The following is a 22,307-nucleotide window of genomic DNA, read 5'->3' as shown; positions in this document are numbered from 1 at the left end:
ACATCCAACTGTCGGATGGACTCTCCACAGGGATTGGTGTCATTTGTGAATCAGAGCAAACATTATCCTCTAATGCCTTACTGTTATCTTGCTGGTCGGCTTTGATGCGTAACAGTAGTTGTGCACCAATTGTAGGCTTGGTAACCTTTTGGGATCTGCCACTAATAGCCAAAGGTGAAGGCCTCATTCTCTCTTTGCCACTGCGTGTGTAGAATTATGGGGGACACCCCAAAAGCACTGGGGAGTGCTAAAAAATATTTGGTAGATACTGCTGACAAATATGACTTTTGACAGCCAGAAATATTTATGCACAATTATGGGGGACACCCCAAAAGCACTGGGGAGTGCTAAAAAATATTTGGTAGATACTGCTGACAGATATGACTTTTGACAGCCGGAAATATTTATGCACAATTATGGGGGACACCCCAAAAGCACTGAGGAGTGCTAAAAATTATTTGGTAGATACTGCTGACAGATATGACTTTTGACAGCCAGAAATATTTATGCACAATTATGGGGGACACCCCAAAAGCACTGGGAAGTGCCAAATATAAAAAAAAAAAAATAAACCTCTATCCTCCTCTCTTCTCTAGCGATTTTGTTACAGCAATTGGAATAAGAATATTGTATTCTCTGTCCCTGCTCTAATCAGCCTGTGACTACACCCTGCTCTCTCCCTCTGTCAAATGGCGATGGATTGCTGTAGAGGCGTGTATTTATAATCTTAAAGTATCGCGAGAACCGAGCCACGAGATCCGACGACGTCACTATGACGTTCGGCCTCGATTTGGATTCGGAGCGGGCAGGAGAGTACCGAGCTACTCAGCTCGGTACTCGGATACCCAAAGTTCGGGTATATATGCACAGTCGGTGGGAAAGCAGTGTAGTCAGTGGTTACTACATGGAGCAAGAGTTTTGTTTGACCGCAAGATTCTTCTCCCTTCGATCTTGTCTGCTTCAGGGTCAAATGCCCTGGGCATCATTTGTGAAAGCATTGCCCTTTGAGGCCAGAAGAGGTGGAGTCTCTCTGATGCTGTAAGTAGGCATATGGGATTTTGGGCCACAAGGTCATCCCTATTTTCTGTTTGGTATTAGCTGATTTCTAAACCTGCATCCGCTTCTGTTGCCACCATTATTTTACAATTAAAACTGTGACCTAAGCTTGAGTAAAGATTTTCTAATATCATCTAAACACACCTTAAAATCTCTCAAGCAAGTCACAACCAGGAAACTGTATATTTATACTGTACATGGGCATGTTCTTCCGTTGTACCAACTGATACTGTCATAGTCATAAAGTAATACAATAAATCATCAATCCTTTCAATGTAATCATTCATAGATTATGGAAAACACCTTGTTAAGTGTCTAAAAGCCAATGATCCCGTGACTACAATGATTAACCCCATCTAGGCCAATAATATCATTTTTTCTAGAGGATCAAATAGCTACCTGCTAGCAGGGTAAAGTTCTCTGTAAAGGTTGGGACATTTTTCTCATTAATGGAAATAATGTTTCATTACTAAGGTTTCATATGATATAAATATCACTAATAATAATAATAATAATAATAATAATAATAATAATTATAACAACATATTAAAATTAAGTAAAAAATAAGAATGGAAATGCATCCAACTATACGGAGTAATAAGCATATAACCCTTATTATCACCAATATTCCTAGTAAATAGGTGTGTGAAATAAAACCTTTCTATCATTTTTTAAGCTTTTTTTTTAGCAAGGCTTGTACATTCTACAGCCGGCGGGTCCTCACATTGCCCCATTAATAGCATGAATTGAACTGTCGCTCTTAGAAGTGACGTAAAGCTCACTGTCAGTATGTGTGTTCCTCTGAATTCTTGTATGTCAGTATTTCAAGACGTCTGATTTCCTCAAAGTCGCCAATTACATCAGTCGCGATTAACATATGATTCTAACCGCTGTCTGAATATAGTTGTTCGATATAATGACTGCCAGGGGTTTGTACAAGAAAATCATTTTTAAAAATTGGAATCCTTAGAAACTTCCGATGTAAAATGTTCTCTTTTTGAACAGTAATCAAAATATCAATAAGCAAATCAGGAAGCTTTAGAAATAAGATTTCAAATTAGCAGCAACAATAAAAATACGAAAAAGAAGAAAAAGAAAGAGCACAATTAAAAAGGGCTCCATAAAAACGAAAACTAATACTGTGAATTTAATAAAGGGGATTTTCAATTTCTCTGTCTCCTTTTAAATATTTTGAAACAAGTCTTCCAAATAAAGTCCTATCTTTTTCACTCGCATGTCATTTGAATTAGTTTAATTTCTATATAGATTTAAAGCTATTTAATTAATTTATTTAATGAGATATTTTATCAGCCAAGGAAAAATCAACAGCCCCATTCTGAAGCTGGGAGTCTTTGGAGAATCAAAAAACTATTTCAGGTTCAAATCCTAAATCTCAATAATATAAAAAGTGTGACCTCTTATCAGCGCTACACAGACTGCTGCCTTGATAAATCACTAGGTACCACTTATACCAAAATATTGAACATTCAAAAAACAGTGTGAATATTTCAGGCGCAAACTGTATACATATATGGTTAGGCGTGTAAACTTCTATATATTTGTTTTATATACATGCACATGAATACTGAACATGAGATTGTGAATATCTGGAGGAATTAATGTCATAACAGCAGAAGATCACATTAGACTACCACACAAATGTCTATATGCACAGATTAAGTGCATGAGAAGGGACAAGTGTCCCGATATTGTTTCCATACACATTCGTATGAAGTGCTGTCACGTGGAGATACCCTGGGACTTCTTTAGAGTTTGTTGTTGATACCTTAAGTATTCTACTGCAGATTCTAAGTCTGTTTTACATCCACATTCCTATTGTCCATCTGACATATAATATATTTTTTCTTTCTTCGTTTTGTTGCCTATTATCATTGGGAGATATTTCATAAGGACTACCCCCGAATCTCTTCAAAATTACATATGAACTCTATGGGACTTGATTAGGGCAAAAAAGACACTAATCTTTATATGGCATACATGTTGGAGTTTATACCTCAGTATGTAATATATAGAAGATTATACATCTTACCATATATGTATACAGTGTGCGCCTGAGATATTCAAACTGTTTTTTGAATGTTAAATTCTAAATCTACCTTTACCTTTTAGTCGAAAGGGAGGTTTGCTGACCCATTTTCTGATCTAGGAAAACGTTGTGAAAATCTTGCTGAGGATGGTGAAAGAAACAAATCTCACATATAATGAAATCTAAGGGCCTGATTCATTAAGGATTTTAACTTAAGAAACTTCTTTTTAAGTCTCCTGGACAAAACCATGTTACAATGCAAGGGGTGCAAATTAGTATTCTGTTTTGCACATAAGTTAAAGACTGACTGTTTTTTCATGTAACACACATATAGCTTATAGCTTATTTGTACACTGAAATTTAAAGATAATATTTATGTGCTACATGAAAAAACAGTCATTATTTAACTTATGTGCAAAACAGAAAACTAATTTGCACCCCTTGTGTTGTAACATGGTTTTGTCCAGGAGACTTAAATGAGACATTTCTTAAGTTAAAATCCTTAATGAATCAGGCCCTAAGCTCTTAATTTTTTTCAAAATCCACCCAAAATATAGTTTTAAAACCGTCAGATAAGGGAATGAATCAATAATAATCAATAGGGAGAAGTATGTAGAAGAAACATTAAGACTACTGAGCGATGAGGATTCCTATGTGAAACTAGAAACTGATCCTACCCAAAGTTTCTTAAATGAAAGGGGGGGGTGAAATGTGCTGATTTTAGATGAATATAAATATTTATATAACACCTTGTCAAGGGTTGCAAATGACCACTTCCTAAAGATCCACAGCGACATGTAGATCCCTCCAGGATGTCTCATTAATTTTGGGTTGGGTTTTTCAACTCCCAGAATTTCTGAATATGTTGATACATCATCATCATCACCATTTATTTATATAGCGCCACTAATTCCACAGCGCTGTGCAGAGAACTCACATCAGTCCCTGCCCCAATGGGGCTTACAGTCTAAATTCCCTAACACACAGACTAGTGTCAGTTTTGTTAGCAGCCAACTAACCTACCAGTATGTTTTTGGAGTATGGGAGGAAACCGGAGCACCCGGAGGAAACCCACGCAAACACAGGGAGAATATACAAACTCCACACAGATAAGGCCATGGCCGGGAATTGAACTCGTGACTCCAGTGCTGTAAGACAGAAGTGCTAACCACTTAGCCACCGTGTGATAGATTTGAATTGGCATATTTGAGACTTCACTCATATGGCACAGACTTTGGATGACTTACTGAATCAATTGCAGTGGATTAGTAATTTTAAATGGTGTGCCATGCACATACAGTATTTATACACCTCGACAGAACCTTGTAACCTTTACAGGCAGCGCCGCTTTAAATTTAAGCGCTGAAGACACCGAACTTGCGGGTGTTGAAGAACCCAGAGCTTAATACATTTACGCCCATGTCTAAAATTGTATCTATACTATTCAATTTGTGTTATTTTACACCTCCAGATGTCAGTGCACACCTTATTTAATACTTCAATTGCCATTTTTTAGGATGACATACATATGTAAAGGTTTTTATACTTTTAAGCTAACATTAAAAAAATGTTTAATTAATCAAGTCTTATTTATTTGAAGTATTTTAAACTACAATGTATTTTTTTGAGTTATAGAGTATTCTTGGCCCAACGGCATTACACATTAACCATTTCACTTTGATGTTTTCAAATCCATGGCCAGGATCGGCAATAACAACAAAGGCACAGGGAGCTGTGGGATACCTGACACAGAGGGGATACGCCAGTTCAGGCTTACACCTCATGTAATTCTAGAAACTCTGAGAATTGTGCAGAGTGTACTTAAGTCTATGGCAGGCATCCGCACAGCAATATCACCGTTAACTTAGGCTAGGTACACACTGGAGTTTTTTAGCCAATCATTGGGCCAATTAGCCGGTATACAACTGTTCGGTCAGATATCGTGCTAGTGTGTATACTTGCACGATGAGCGACAGACGTTCCAAAGTGCCGAATTGCGTTTCATTTGGTTGGTCTTACTGTTTGATAATCTCGCTCCAATCACCTTCCAATCATGTAGTGTGTATAAAATAGTGACCGCTTCCACGAACAACTGCCGATAGTTTATCAAACTGAGATTCCTTCCAGGGTGCGTATATGTAAATTTCTGATGTCTTTACCTTTACATAATAATAATATAAATTGTTGTTGCGCAGTTGCAAATGAACGTACACTGTACACAAAAATGTGTTTTAGAATGAATGGCGATGTCGTGTTTCCATTTCCTTTTAAAAGTTTTTGGGAGGTTTTGGCCGGAGAAGTTCTGCCCTGTATTTAAATTTCTTCGGCATATTGCTGCAAGCAATATGTCATTTCAGTGTGTACGAAATCACAATCTTTTAAGATGACTATATGGCTTTTAAAATTCGCTACCCGGACGGTTGGTCTTCCACAATCATTTAAAACGTGTCTAATGTGTACGCATGAATCGCTCGACCGATCGGACTTTCAGCCACAGGTACAATCATTTTAGATAAAATATCGGAAATTCTCCACTGTGTACCTAGCCGAAACTGTTGCCTACTTTACATTTCTTGCTTCAGGCTCATTTCAACCACAACAGGTGCAGCTACAGGAAACTCATAGACTATACTTATTTGGGTACTAAAATTAAGGATGAGCGGGCTCGGATTAGCGAAATCCGAGCCCACCCGAACAGTGCGGATCCGACAGGATCCGAGCACTGTTCGGCTACTTCCGGCCGCCAAACGAATCCAAAACGAGGCTATGACATCCAAGTCTCGCGTCGGATCTCGCGAGACTCGGATGTCATAAATGCCCCACTCGCGGCCGCCATCTTCATTCTCCCTGCGATCACTGTCGAGGGAGGTTGATATCCTGTGCTCTATAGTCAAGTGGTCCTTTGTCCAGTGCTCTGTCCTGCTGAGTCCAGTGGTGCTTTTCTCCTGAATTTTTTTGTGCTAAGTCCATAGTAAATTTATAATTATAATAAAATCTTCTAAAAATTTAAAAAAATAAAATAAAAAATAATAAAAAAATAATTTAAAAAAAATATAAAAAAATAATTAAAAAATATAAAATATATTCTAGAGCAATATATTCCTGCAGTCCCAAAAAATAGGAACTGCAATCTATATTACTACGTTCACTGTTTCTGCATTTCCAAAAACATAAGAACTGCAATCTATATTACTACGTTCACTGTTTCTGCAGTCCAAAAAATAGGAACTGCAATCTATATTACTACGTTCACTGTTTCTGCAGTCCAAAAAAATAGGAACTGCAATCAATATTACTACGTTCACTGTTTCTGCAGTCCCAAAAAATAGGAACTGCAATCTATATTACTACGTTCACTGTTTCTGCAGTTCAAAAAATACGAACTGCAATCTATATTACTACGTTCACTGTTTCTGCAGTCCCAAAGTGTGTGTGGTTTAGGGGTACGCTCTCTCGTGCTGCATATAATGGAGTCCAAAAATTTGGAGGATAAAGTAGGGAAAGATCAGGACCCACTTCCTCCTAATGCTGAAGCTGCTTCCACTAGTCATAACATAGACGATGAAATGCCATCAACGTCATCTGCCAAGGGCAATGCCCAATCTCCTAGTAGAGGGCATGTAAAATCCAAAAAGCCAAAGTTCACTAAAATCAGCAAAAAAAAGAAAATTGAAAACATCTGAGGAGAAATGTAAACTTGCCAATATGCCATTTACGACACGGAGTGGCAAGGAACGGCTTAGGCCCTGGCCCGTGTTCATGACTAGTGGTTCAGCTTCACCCAAGGATCTAAGCCCTCCTCCTCCCCACCCATCTAAAAAATTTAAGAGACTTAAGCTGTCATCAACAACACAGCAAACAACTCTGCCTTCTAAACAGATGGCATCACAAATCCCCAAGGCGAGTCCAAGGGTGTTGGTGGTTGCAAAGCCTGACCTTCCCATCACTGTACGGGAAGAGGTGGCTTCCTCCACCATTTGCAGCACGCCCTCTGCATATGCTGGAAGGATCACCCACAGTCCAGTTACAGATTTGGCTAATGAAGGTGTGAATGTTGTACACCGGGAGGAGGATATTGATGTAGCTGGCGCTGAGGAGGAACTTGACGAGGAGGATGCTGATGTGGTTATCTTAAATGAGGCACCAGGGGGGGAAACAGTTGTTGTCCATTGGATGAAAAAGCCCATCATCATGCCTGGTCAGAAGTCCAACTCTTTGGTCTGGAGTTATTTTTATCCCAATCCGGACAACAAATGTATGGCCATATGTAGCTTATGTAAAGCTCAAATAAGCAGGGGTAAGGATTTTGGCCACCTAGGGACATTCTCCCTTATACGTCACCTGAAGAACCTTCATAATTCTGTGTTTAGTTCAGGAACTGTGGCTAGGACCGTCAGCAGTCCAGGGACACCTAAATCCCTTGGTCCTGTTGGATACACACCACCAACACACTCCTCGTCAACTTCCTCCACGATCTCCATCAGATTTAGTCCTGCAGGCCATGTCACCAGCCAGACTGAGTCCTCTTCAATCCGGGATTCATCAGAGGAATCCTGCAGCGGTACGCCTACTACTGCCGCTGCTGCTGTTGCTGCTGGTAGTCGGTCATCTTCCCAGAGGGGAAGTCGTAAGAACGCTACCTCTTTCACCAAACAGTTGACCGTCCAACAGTCGTTTGCCATGAGCACAAAGTACGACAGTAGTCACCCTATTGCAAAGCGGATAACTGCGGCTGTAACAGCTATGTTGGTGTTAGACAAGCATCCCGTGTCCGCCATCTGTGCAGTGGAATTTAGACAAGTTGAAGGATATATTGTGGCCCCGGTACCAAATTGGGTACCGGGGCCACTCCACTACGCAGTCCATAATACTTAGTATCAGATATTAAACTACGTTCACTTTTCGTGCTACATCAAAAAAGCATGAACAGGCCCTGCCATCAACAAAAACAAGAGGTAGTGATGCGCTTGAACTCCACCCTCTATATGCTGCAGAGGATGGAGGAGCAGCCACCTGTGCAGTGGAATTTAGACAAGTTGAAGGAGGTATTGTGGCCCCGGTACCAAATTGTGTACCGTTCACTGTTCCTGCAGTGCAGAAATATTAGTATCAGATATTAAATTACGTTCACTGTTCCTGCTACTTCAAAAAAGCATGAACAGGCCCTGCCATCAACAAAAACAAGAGGTAGTGACGCGCTTGAACTACACCCTCTATATGCTGCAGAGGATGGAGGAGCAGCAAAAGGCTATTCAAACCTACACAGCCACCTACGATGGGCCACGTGTTTGTGCCGCCCACTTGTGTCGCTTAGCTTAGACATCCAGCTACCTCGGTGCAACCTTTTGGCCTAAAAACAATATTGTGAGGTGTGAGGTGTTCAGAATAAACTATAAATTAGTGGAAATGATTGTTATTGAATGTTATTGAGGTTAATAATAGCGTAGGAGTGAAAAAAAACAAAAAAAAAAATGATTTTAGCACTTTTTATGCTATTTTAAAAATAAATCAGAACCCAAAACCCTAAATCAGAACCAAAACCTTTCGTCAGGTGTTTTGGCAAAACAAATTAGAACCCAAAACCTCAGCTAATCAGAACCCAAAACCCAAAACCCTAAAAGTGGCCGGTGCACACCCCTAACTAAAATGGGTACTTCTTGCATCATTATCATGCCTCAGGCAATTCATTCATTTGCCATTGGATGAGGGATCCCTTTTGCTGTTAAAGAAGCAATTTTATTCAATTGTTTAATTTATGAATGTCATAGGAGCAGCGGATGCTACTCATGTAGCCCTGACACCGCTGGGAAAAAAATAATCAATATTTTGGAACATGAAACATTTTCTATAAATCAATATCCAGGCTATATATGATGCAGCTCTGTAGCATTGCTACCAAATTTCCTGGGAGTACCCATCGTTGCGCAATCAGCAATATGGCTTCAATTATCAGAGAGGCAAGGTGAACATGCCTCACTATTAAGATTGTTTCGTTATTTAGTGAAACTTACTTTGGTACTGTAAGTATTAATGAACTTGGAGCACTATGGTCACCACACTTCTCCAGGTATATTAATCTCATTTTCACATTGCATGTAACATTTTACTAATCATGTTTCTTTCGCAAAGTAATGTAGATAATATTTCCCCAATAAAGCTACACATTTTAGACATTAAAGTTTCTGTATATCACAACGTAGTTTATTTAACATCCTTACAGGAAAATACGTGGGCTTCTTCCATTACATATCTGTCACCATCCACATTAATTTAAAGGGATGCTTTTCCAGAGCAAATTACATATTTAATTTAAAATAAAAAAAAGGTTCTGATATGGGGGCACTCATTGGTCCACACTAATGTCATGACATATCTCTGCAAAATGTGGGTGGGGTACGGCAGAACGGTGCTGACTACACCGACAACACTTACCCCAACATCTTCAGTCCAGACGTCTTCTTCCCATCGAGAATTCATGACGACTGCTTTGTGAACCGACTTCAACCAATCCTGATGAAGGAAGACGCCAGCGCGACTTGATGACGTCAGTGACATAGGTGAACCGAGTCCAACCAATCCTGATGAAGGAAGACTCCGGCGCGACTTGATGATGTCAGTGACATAGGTGACGCTGTTAACGCTGCTTTTAAGGGGGTAATGTAGTATGCGGCTATGTTTAATGCAGCGTTAACAGCGTTGCCTATGTCACTGACGTCAAGTCGCGCCGACGTCTTCCTTCTTCGGGATTGGTTGAAGTCAGTTCACAGAATAGCCATCATGGATCCTCGTCGGGAAGCAGCCGTCCGTACTGAAGATGTCGGGGTAAGTGTTGTCGGTGTAGTCAGCATCGATATGTTGACTAATACCGTCAAAATGTTAGGTTATAACTATAAAAAGTGATAAATCCAAAGTAAGAAATGTATGATTAAAAGGTTGATCTCACAACCATACGGACCCTCAAGAAGGATTCTGTTCATCTATTCAGATACTTTCCTAGTGTGATTGTAATGTTAACATTATAGCATTTCATCTGTGATTCCACTTATTTTTATTGATACCAAAGCTATGTTTCATTATTCCGTCTATTGTCTTTATAATGTAGGTTACAATCTTTTCCCATCTTTAGGGAACAGGGATTTTTTCAGTTAACAGTATTCCTAACCTCTTTATATTCGTAACTATTCAGTATTTCTATGAATGCTCACTCCATGCAAATTCATACTTAATTATATCATATTTATTCTGTATTATTGATAAATCCACTATTATTGTGTGTGTTTACAGGCTTCAATTTTATATGTAGATCACACAAATCATTCTTTCTATATAGCTAAATTCGTACAAATACAACTAATCAGATTGTGCACTGAGCATAGTCATCTAGCGATTGTCACCCAACGAGCCATTGAAATACAATGGAATGGAGGGTTATCGCCGTATGATCTGGTGCACCCATCGTCCTTTATTGGTCACCCGACTATGATGTGTCATCTATATGTATGTAAGTGTACAGAATACCCATATTTATATAACATCAAAGACATATAGAATACATGTACTATATTTTATATAAACATGTCTGAGACATGGTGGAGATTAAAGGGTATATTTACTAAACTGCGGGTTTGAAAAAGTGGAGATGTTGCCTATAGCAACCAATCAGATTCTAGCTGTCATTTTGTAGAATGTACTAAATAAATGATAACTAGAATCTGATTGGTTGCTATAGGCAACATCTCCACTTTTTCAACGTGCAGTTTAGTAAGTATATCACTAAGACTATGCAGCTAGGAAGCAAATATTACTTTGGGAGAAAAGCCACCTAGAGGGTAACATCAAGCCCCCAATATAGCACCAATAGGTCCTGTTATACTTATCTGCTACTCTCCCTGTTGTTCAAATTAGCTTACTATAAAATGAAGGGCTAAACGGGAATACAGCAGGTTGGATGGGTGAACAAATAATGAAAACAATGGGCATTATTATTTAGTTAATCTAACTCACATATTTTTTCCCTGGTTCTTGTAGGAGTCAAATCAGCCCTGTGAAACTGTCTGCAACCAAATGTGCGAAAGTGAGAGACATTATATTACAGAAATCACTGAGAAAGTGAGTATACAAACATAAACACGTATAACGTTAGCTTGTACTAAATAATATAGTTTCTTTTAAATATTGTATTATTATTATTATTATTATTATTATAAGTGAGTGTAGCTAAGAGTGAAGATTAGGAGAGTTGTGAGGGTGCTTTTTTGTGGGTAATAGAGGTGGTGGTAGTAGGGTGAGGGCTGATAGAGAGGTGAGCTTTTCAGAGAGCTTTTAGCGATTTGAGGACTGTGGGAGTGACTGATGGGGTATGGTAGATAATTCCAGTGGGTAGAAGCATGGGTGAACTCTTGTGGGTAGAAGTTAGAGGTGGTGACCAGAGATGAGGTGAGATGCAGGTCAGAGGTAGATCTGTTGATATTAGATTAGATATATATGAAGGAGTGGTGTTGTGGATTGATTTGTATGTAGAGTGAATAATTAGAATTGGATTCTGGAGGACACGGAAAGCCAATGTAGAGATTGGCAAAGTGGTGTTGCAGAAGTGTCACAGCGAGAGACCAGTTTAGCTGGAGCAGTTAAGATGGATTGAAGTAGGAATATATGGGTGGGGGGAATGTAGGAGGAGGTTGCAGTAGTCAAGATGGGAGATAATTAGAGAGTTGATAAGATTCTTGATAGTCACTTGGGTAAGAAAATAGTGTATCCTGAATAAGACCAGGTAAGCAGAGTCAGGAAAGTCTAAAGTGGCAAATTTAAAGCCTGTACACAGAATTAGTGTTTGCAGGGAGCATGACCTACCTCAACCCTAAATTGCAGTGAAGAATCCTTCGGCCTTGTATTTGTGTGCTACAAGAAAAATCAGCCAGTAGTTTCCCAGCACACAAAACTAGAGATGTTCTCTTACCCCGTGTTTTGGTTTTGGGAAAACCGCCCTTGTGTATTTTAGTTTTGGTTTAGGATCTGTATTTTTTAAACAATTGCTAAGATATGCTAAAATCACATAATTTAGTTCTTTTTTTGATCCTACACTATTATTTACCTCAATAGCACTAATTTCCAGTCATTTCCAGTCAATTTTGAACACCTCACAGGTCACAATATTATTTTCATCCACTTTCAGCCAAAGACTGCAGCGAATTGGCTGGATATTAAGCGTCAGAGCAATGGCACAAACACACGGCATTTCACAGCACATATAGGAAACATTGCCACACAGCAGTGGCAGAAAATAAAAGTGGTGTAAGATGGAATTGTTCATGGGTCCTCTTACCCATCCTTATGTTAGATATTAAAAAGGACGTGCACAGTTTAATAAACCAAGCACTCCAGCGACAAGGAGTGCCAGTTTTATTGCTGAAGTGGTCGGTTTGTTTGGGCCCCCAAAAAGCAAGCTACCAATGGGCTTAAGGCAGCTAAGCTAACAGTGCTGGTAATGAACTCTAAAGTGGCAAGTCATGCACCAGTGGAAGCAGTTCTTGCATGTGATACGAAGAAGGTCATTGTCATGCCTGGGCATAAGATCAAAAAATCCGCCTCTTATGTGTGCAATTATTTTTACCCAAATCCTGACAACTGATTTCTAGCCATTTGTAGCATTTGTAAAGCCACAGTCAGTTGAGGAAGGGACCTTAACCATTTAGAAACCTCATCCATGTTATGCCTTTTGATATGAGTTCATGGCAAGCTCTCTGGAAAATTAGAATAAAAAATAGCAAGCAGTCCAGCATCAGCTACCTCCCTTCTCTCAGCTAGATCCCGCAGACCCGATGATGAAGGTGTTGGCCGTGTAGATTGCAGGTGCTGGTACCTAGCTGTGAAAAGGGAGCTAGCTGATGCTGGTATACTTGTTAATATTTTTGGTAGAATGGCATGTTACCAATTTTATGTTTTTCTACAGTAAACTTTCCCTTTATTAGAGAGGTGTTTTTTTCTTTACCAATGTAAAAGCTTGTTTTTCAGATTTTAGTTTCCCTGACTTAAACCCACTATGCCCTTGAGCATACACTTTAGTAGATGACGTAGAACGACTAGTATCATTATAACTGGTGCCAGCAGATGGTTGCCGTATTGATGGCACTGAGCTATGACACTGGAGACTGACAAGAACACTGCTACCCCTTCTGTTTCTGTGTGAGCAATGTGACTGGAGAGTGACAAGAACACTGCTACCCATTCTGTTTCTGTGTGAATAATGGCACTGAGCAATGTTACTGGAGACTGATAAGAACATTGCCACCCCTCCTGTTATCTGTGTGAGTTAGAGCTCTCAGCAATGTGACTGGAGAGTGACAAGGACACTGCCACCCCTCCTGTTTCTGTATGAGCAATGGGACACAGTTATGTCACTGGAGACTGATAAGAAGAACACTGCCACCCCTCCTGTTTCTGTATGACCAATGGCACAGAGCAACGGCACTGGAGACTGTCAAGAACGCTGCTATCCCTTCTGTGTCTGTCTGTGAAGTGGCGCCGGATCTCCGTGAAGGGTGGTACTTATGGAATCCAAAATTCGTGAGATCCAATGACCCCGCTGCTGAGGTTTTGCCTCGATTTCCATTCCGGCTCATCTCTGTACTTGGATTGCCTAAGTTCAGGGGAGCTCAGATTTTAAAAAAAACGCGCCTGAGTATCTACACAAAACACTAATGGCCATTTCATCCCATGCATCGCAACAATTGTGTACCCTTTACCCTTTTTTGCATTGCTCCTAAATTTAAAATAATAATCTAAATATTTACCCTCACAATCTATGCATTTATTATTGTGATTATCTAATAATAATAATTGAATTTCTTTAAACATCTTACTGCAGAATTACAGAATATGACTTCATGGAATATGTGAATGACCTCCAGAGATGTCCTTGGGAATTCAACGAGTGGGAACATATTCATCTAAAGTGAGTATTCTTCCCAGCAGCTTCTGTTCTTATTAAAATATCCTAAACACTTACTAAACAATTAGTATTTTTAGCATTATAACTATTTGAATTGTCCTCCATTTTGCCATTGAATATATAATTCCTAGTATGCTATTACATGGTACTTTTTCTCAAGATCTCCAACATACAGCCTCCAGCTCCATTCTATGGAATTCACCTAAACACACAATTCCATACTTGTTATTATTATTATTATTATTATTATTATTATTATTGCTATTATGTAACCTCCTGTCCCTGTGTGTAGTGTGAGATGCAAAGGTTACACAGTGCACCTCCTTCTCTAGCCCTGCCTAGCTGATGGGAATTGGTGTAAATGACCAGCGGGTCTCTGCACATGTAGGTATTTTACTACAAAGTCTCTTTGCAAGTAGTGGGACACAGGTGATGCCACTTTGTGGTGCAGTGCAATAAAAGTCAGAATTATTTGGGTGCCAGACCATCTCTATCACAAACTGAACTCTTTATTTACACTCCTCTTCCTCCAGCACGATAGCCACAATGCTTGCAGCAATGCAGAAATATATACAGCTCCTTACTCTCTCAAGCACAGGTCTTAATGTTATCTAAGACAGTTCACCTGTCTCATAAACTCCAGTACTCCATACTCTACTGCAGTCTATCCCTTCTCTACAGGGACATTCACATGGATGCTAACAAGCAAGCAGCTTCTGCTCATTGCAGTTCTGACACATGCTGTGTAACTCTCAACTGTAGCACACTCCTCCTCGGCGGGGATGATTTCTCCCTTGCGCTCTGACACTTTACTCTGTGTACTCTCAGCCCTAGCTCTGTCACTTTACTCTGTGTACTCTCAGCTCTGACTCTGACACTTCAGCTACACTGCCTCTTGCAGCAACCCTCTCTCTGGGGTTTCTTTATAACAAAATGTCCACCTCTCTCTCTTGGGGTTCCCTTTAGTGATATGAAGTTCTCCCCCTCTCTGGGATTGGGGACTCATCCCTTCTGCATATGCAGCCACACTGCTGGTTTTAACACAGTACATACCAGGTTCTCCTGGTCCCAGTAGTTCCACAGCTACACACAGGTCATCTGGAATCACAGTGTAGCGTATCACCAACACATATGCAGCTCTTACATTCCATAGTGTACGCATGCTGCCACTTGCAGCAAATTCCCCCTTCTCTCCAGGAGTCTCTGCTCTGGGGACTCTATCCCTATTCAGGCACACATTACTCGCCCTTGCACAGTCATCACGCTCACAGTCTTAGGCAGTGCTGGGGGAGTCTGGGAGCATCCTCACCAGGTCCCCATCTATATCATATCACCTGTGATCTCTCACTGTCTCCTCTGTATCTCTTTTGCCCCTCTTTCTTCTCAGTCAGTAGCAGACTGGGCTGGGTTGTCACCATAGCAACCATAAACACCTAACTTGCTCTACTGGTGACCCCTCCTGTCGTCACTGGGGTACATGGTTTACTAAAACACCACTAGGGAGTGTTACAATTATTATTATTAGTATTGTTTTTATTATTATTATTAGACATTATAAAAATTAGCTTCATTTTACCACTGAAGGAAAACTCTGTTGTATTCCATTCCCAGTTATATCAGACAATCTCCTATCTTATTAAGGGGGGTCATGTCAGGAAACTGTAATGTACACAGTTCAGTTAATTGATCTTGAAAATCAATCAGATGATCTTTATTTCCCCTGTGAGTTTCACTTGGCAGCTGTCTCACTGACTTTGACGGGCTTACTCTGGATCAACACAGTGTAAAAAATGTTGAAGTTGATAAGCTTAAAAAATACAAAATAAATAAAAATATCAATAAAATCACTGACAATATTTTAGGTTGTATTATTACTTTAAGGCTCTTTACACTTGTTTTAAATTCTCTGGATTTTGACATTTTATTTTTTTCCTATGAAGTTACTTTCATTGTGATTTAATGACAGATCAGAATTCGCAACATGTTGTAACGCAACCCACACATTGCTCGTCACCCAAGACAATGCTCCACTAGGACATAATCTGACATATGAGACAAGCCCAAATAGAAGTATTGTCGTCAATGAAGAAATCTACGCAATGCTCCCAAAGGTAGGTTCACATAGATAATGTACACTCCCTATACAGCCCTTATCAACACTCAACCAAAAGTCCTAGTTCTTTATAAAATGTCACACATGCCAGCACAAGAACATGCACTGCTGAGGCTCCAAGCTGAGATCATTTACACTGGCTTGGATTTATTTGGGCTTCAAATGTGCAATCTCTATGGAAATGGAAGCGAGGCAAGTGCTTTAGACCCCAATATGTAAAAAGGTCCATTGGTTAATAAGGGTATCTCCCAATTTGGTGCTCATCATATTGGAAATAGGCTGCGGCATGCAAATATTACCTCTGGCTTTTATACACCAAAAAAGTGTCTCCCCTCATAAATGAAAGGTCTTAAACCCTTTCCTAGTAAAGAAAGGCCTTTAAGACCTTTGGAGTAGATGAATAAAATACTTAGAACAAACCCCTTAAATCAACAATGTGAACAGAAGCACATTGAACTTAATTTGTATTTCCCTGTTGGCATAACCAGGAAATTTGGTATATTGTGGTATTTCCCTGTTGGCCGCACCAGGAGATCTGGTATATTGTGGTATTTCCCTGTTGGCCGCACCAGGAGATCTGGTATATTGTGGTATTTCCCTGTTGGCCGCACCAGGAGATCTGGTATATTGTGGCATTTCCCTGTTGGCCGCACCAGGAGATCTGGTATATTGTGGTATTTCCCTGTTAGCCGCAACAGGAGATCTGGTATATTGTGGTATGTCCGTGTTGGCCGCACCAGGAGATCTTTTATATTGTGGTATCTCCGTGCAGACATTACCAGGAGATCTGGTATATTGTGGTATCTCCCTGCTGACATTACCAGGAGATCTGGTATATTGTGGTATCTCCGTGCTGACATTACCAGGAGATCTGGTATATTGTGGTATCTCCCTGCTGACATTACCAGGAGATCTGATATATTGTGGTATCTCCCTGCTGACATTACCAGGAGATCTGGTATATTGTGGTATCTCCCTGCTGACATTACCAGGAGATCTGGTATATTGTGGTATCTCCGTGCTGACATTAACAGGAGATCTGGTATATTGTGGTATCTCCCTGCTGACATTACCAGGAGATCTGGTATATTGTGGTATCTCCCTGCTGACATTACCAGGAGATCTGGTATATTGTGGTATCTCCGTGCTGACATAACCAGGAGATCTGGTATATTGTGGTATCTCCCTGCTGACATTACCAGGAGATCTGGTATATTGTGGTATCTCCCTGCTGACATTACCAGGAGATCTGGTATATTGTGGTATCTCCCTGCTGACATTAACAGGAGATCTGGTATATTGTGGTATCTCCCTGCTGACATTACCAGGAGATCTGATATATTGTGGTATCTCCCTGCTGACATTAGCAGGAGATCTGGTATATTGTGGTATTTTCCTGATGGCATTTCCAGGAGATCTAGGCTATTGTGGCATTTCCCAATTTCTCTGTCTTTAGCCCAGAAATATAAGTCTGCCATTATTCACAGTGCTATGGGGGGAGAGGGGGAAGTACAAAGGAAAAAAGCACCTTGGTCCGTGGTGATGATAATTTCAGCCATCTCTTCCTTCAGTAATTCTGTTCCTTTTCCTCTGCAGATTTCACCCTTCATCGGGAAACCGTTTCAGACCTGCGCTGTGGTCGGTAATGGGGGCATTTTGGTAAATAGTTCTTGTGGGGAGGAAATTGACAAGATGGATTTTGTGTTCAGGTGAGGAATCGATCGGCTATGACTTTATAGCACCCGTAATAAAATCATAACAGGTGAACATTTAGTTAAACAAGGGAAATGTTTTCCGGGAGCTCTGTTTGTTTATACTTAGATTTATCTTCACATTTATCTATTAAAATGTAATGTGACCTGCCAGATTGTGACATAATGTGAGTTCATGTCACCCAGACCTGTGTTCATTAACATTGTTTTCACTCTTCATGAATAGTAGCGGGGTTGAAATCATTGCTCCTGTTAATGGGGTTAGTGACATATCTATGTTCTGCGGAAGGTGTTGTAGATGACACTGCTGTCCTCTATATTAAACACAATGTCATTGTTGCTGTATTAATACAATTAAAGCTCATTTATGAAGTTGCTAAAAGGCAAAAGATGTTTAATTGTGACATCATCAGGTTCTGTCTCGTTTTTACAAGAATGGACTCATCATAGTCTTGTCAACGTAGGGGAGTGCAAATGTTTTTTCCTTCTGATAGGGGAAGACAGCTTCATGCTAAATGTGGACTAGGCGCAGTCATGGGCCTCATGTTGCTTCTATCTGTTGAAGCAAAAATTTATATAACAGTACAAGATAGATCAGCTTTTAGCATATAATGGATAATGGGTGGCTATACGGCTTCTTACCTGTGCAAAGGGACTTGTGGTGGTGGAGATCAGGTGTAGACCTATATTTTGATGGGACTCCGTTTGCATCAAGTTGATTTGTTTTCTTTGGGAAAGTACATGCTTAAGCACAGAAATAAGAATGTTAAAAAAATCATTAAAACACACTAATATGACACATAAAATAAAGACACTCAAAGATTCAGCATGTCCCCTTCCCACACCCAATTTACATATGGAAGAAGCAATATTTCAGATGGAAAATTTAAAATGTGTAATTTTGAGGAGTCCAAAAGTCGGGTGGACAGGAACTTACATTTTTACTTTTACCACCAGCTGCACTTACATCTGGGCCTGCAATCCTGCAAATAGTTGCCCACAGCTGTTCGCAAAGGCATTTCCAAAATTAGGGAAAACATATGAGATCTACAAAGTGTGAATCTAGAATTTCAATGCAGAATGGAATTTTATGGAATAGTGAAGCAAAGACAGAAAATTGTAAATTGTATCTCTGTGTGACAGGATGGTCCGCCTGTGCCACCCTGTCTGTTGATGCTGGGAACCAGCTGGGCTTACTTTGCCACCGTTCCCTTTTGTTATCCCAAATGCGCCCTCAGACCATAGTAGGAGGGACTTACAAATGCTATCACCACTGGACTCCTTTACTGGCATCCAGAACTGGGTTTCTTCTATATAACTGATGCTGCTAATGTACCCCCTTGCTGGTGTACCTGGGCTGGTACCCCTGACTGCTTTCTATGGATCAGGGTTGCTGTGGATGGATCCCCCCTGGCGTATCACACTGGCCAGAGCTGCTGGGTAGCGGGCAGAGCGGTGGTACTAGGAGCTGGTTCCAAACTTCAGACAGCCGGGAACAAATTAGATTTAGGGTCTAATCTGTAGGTCACTGGAATACAGCAATATTGAAGAAGTTGGCAAGCAGGGTCTTGAAGCAGTGATGTTTATTTGCTCACAATGGTTAAAGGTACCAGGTCAGATGAAGCAAGAAGAACAATTTTCAATACAAGACAGTGCTATTTATTCAGATTTGAACACAGCCTCACAGGTAAGCCAGCCCCCTTGAGGTCTGAGCTATTTTTAGAATCAGGATGGAATTTGTTTACCCAAACATGGATTTACATGCAATGCAAACCTAACAATATTTACACTTATCTGTGAAATTCTAAAACTTGCTTTGATTTCCTGCATCTTGTTTTTAGATTCCAGAAATCTAGTAGCACATCTAATTAAACCTTCTTGTGCTGGACCCTCACACATCAAAAGGTCCAATTAACATGGGATTAACATGGGGCCTTTCTTCAGACAGTCACAGAATACACATTCCCAAAGAAAGATACAAAACCCAAGCAAGTCATTTTGTCACATCATGTAACGCAAAGGACTTCCTCCACACAGGCTTATTGTATCAAATATATACCTCAGAAATCGTGCATTTCATCTAGCAAGGTTAAAACAAACAAGTTTCTTCCCTGGTCACAGAAATAAAGATTTCCTTTCCCAAAATATACACAATATCGAAAATAAGGGCATTTGCAATTCTATAAATAAGCGCCCTGAGCTATTTCCTTTAAATAAATTTATACCATAAGCTACTTATAAGTGATTCAGTCACAATCTGGAAATCCATTTTTTCTTCCATTGCCAAACAAAATTTCACTGCATTTTTGTTCATCTCTAAAAATCATTGGACCCTCTGTAGAAATGTTCAATTCTTTGACTTCTAATTTGTTGCAGATTTAATTTACCTCCTCTAAAGATTAAGGACACTGGTGCAAAGTCAGATCTTGTCAGTGCAAACCCGAGTATCCTGGTGAAAAAGTAAGATCCAAACTTTTGCATATGTCTGTTTTTGTATTCAAATATCAATAAAAAAAGGCAAAACATTTTGTTGGTTCCATAACTGCTGTCTAGCATTTCATACATAAAGTGAGACAATTTGCTTAATCCATTTATAAGTAGTAAGAGATGCTCAAAGGGTTGGATTCACTATTTCTTTTTTTCACATATAGGTTTCAAAGGCTTTACGAAAGGCGGAAACCCTTCATAGACCTAGTGAAAGGGTATGGCTCAGCAATGATCCTCTTACCAGCTTTTTCCTATGCTCAAAACACAGATATCTGTTTCCGGGTACTGCGTTCTATAGAAGACTATGATTTGCAAAATAGAGTGGTATTCTTCCACCCAGAATATCTCATAAACCTTTCTGCTCACTGGAAAAAGCTGGGACTGTCGGTCAAGCGTATGTCTTCTGGGCTCATGCTGGTCAGTGCAGCTATTGAGCTCTGCAAGAAGGTGACACTTTATGGATTCTGGCCATTTCCCCACGATCCAGATGGAAACAGAGTCCCACACCATTACTATGATAACATCAAACCCAAACCTGGCTTCCACTCCATGCCTGATGAATTTTATTTTTATACAAAGATGCATTTGAAAGGGGCACTCTACATGAAAGTTGGGAAGTGTTAGCTCAAGATTGTGGTTCCATTTCAGTTATTGTTGCAAATTGCCCTCCATTGCATGTTCTATAGACAGAGAAAGTTGTCAGTGAAGATTCTGAAACATGTGAAATGTCCGCAACAGGAATGGTGGTAGTGGAGCGCCATCACTATCTGGTCCATCTGCTCTAGGTTGACATTCTACAGAATAACAATGGATGTTGTGTGGATTTTTCAAACTGTACATAAATACTGGTAAAATCATACTATAGAAATGTCCCGCCCCACTATAGAAATCAGATACAGATATGGTCATATGTAGAGTTGGACGTACCATTTACACATCTTTACACTTTTTATTCATAACTCCTGAAGAAGCAGAAAGGGGCAGAAAAGGTACAGGAAGCGTAGGCCAAGTACAGTAAGGGCATGTTCAAGCAATTGTGATTTAAGTAGACGTGAATGGAAGTGCTGTCTGAAGACATATCTGTTGTGCATACTGGAGGGATGATGAATTTGTGTTAATGGCCATCAGAACTATAGAGCGGCTTCTGATTTGCTGATTGCATCTTGACCCCTCGGGTACTGCAGAGTAGTCCAAAAGCAAATGTCAATTAAATAAAGTGAATTGAAGCATTGTCATATAATGTGTGGAAAATCATTAGCTTAGCAACTCATGGAATGATGTTGCTTCTATTTGCTTTATTTGGCATTTTTGTGTGGACTACTCTGCAGGAAAAAAAGTACTTAAAAGGCAAAACAACGGACGTTATAGAGTTTATTAATAACACTGACCATACACTATTCTCTCTTTGTGTATATGACACTTCATTGCACTGTTATAATGTGTACAACAGGATAATGTGTCTTCTCCATTTCTTATTAACACTGCCAGACCACATTTATCTGCTATTGTGGAGGGTAAGTATACACACTTGGCACAGATACTATTGTTATACAGCTGGACACAACTTTGCATATTCATGTAAGTGCGCTTTTTCTTGGCCAATTTTTTTCCTATGAACTTTCCGGTGCAAATATGTTTAACTCTTTGTAGTGAAAAGGTAGGAACATGACTGTGGTGAATAAAGCATAATCAAGGGACTACATTGTAAACACTATATATCAAATTAATCCATTTAGTAAGCTAGGACGTAATGAAAATGACTTCAAAGCGAAGCTGCTCTTAAATGGTAATGACCTAACGCAATGTGGCCCTGTAGACCCAAGAACTGCAAAATAACATTCTCACCTTTAGGAGGAATGGAACGTCTTCAAAGGAGTGAGCTATGTTATGGTACTGGAGTGTTTTTTTGGCACCTGCAGAGACTTTATGGAACCGACCTAGCAG

At 39.9% G+C, this 22,307-nt stretch overlaps 1 protein-coding gene across 1 annotated transcript; it reads left to right on the top strand.

Annotated features, from left to right (window-relative positions):
* Window positions 1-9,880: 9,880 nt before the first annotated feature.
* LOC142150403 (alpha-2,8-sialyltransferase 8E-like) lies at window positions 9,881-20,987 on the top strand. The gene is made up of 5 exons (XM_075205600.1): window positions 9,881-9,925; window positions 11,132-11,212; window positions 17,761-17,873; window positions 20,253-20,336; window positions 20,528-20,987. Exons 1-5 carry the CDS (start codon window positions 9,881-9,883, stop codon window positions 20,985-20,987), a joined length of 783 nt encoding a protein of 260 aa, XP_075061701.1.
* Window positions 20,988-22,307: the final 1,320 nt, after the last annotated feature.

Source organism: Mixophyes fleayi, chromosome 4, assembly GCF_038048845.1.
Source record: "Mixophyes fleayi isolate aMixFle1 chromosome 4, aMixFle1.hap1, whole genome shotgun sequence".
In the NCBI taxonomy this organism is placed as follows: Eukaryota; Metazoa; Chordata; class Amphibia; order Anura; family Limnodynastidae; genus Mixophyes; species Mixophyes fleayi.
Note: the sequence above shows the minus strand (reverse complement) of the source record. Positions and strands in the feature narration are given on the sequence as shown.

Bases quoted from the DNA above. Each gene is read 5' to 3' on its own strand.
- LOC142150403 (XM_075205600.1), top strand. From the start codon at position 9,881: ATGGATCCTCGTCGGGAAGCAGCCGTCCGTACTGAAGATGTCGGG. The intron at 9,926-11,131 runs GTAAGTGTTGTC...TGGTTCTTGTAG, and splicing joins TCCGTACTGAAGATGTCGGG to GAGTCAAATCAGCCCTGTGA. The intron at 20,337-20,527 runs GTAAGATCCAAA...TTTCACATATAG, and splicing joins CCGAGTATCCTGGTGAAAAA to GTTTCAAAGGCTTTACGAAA.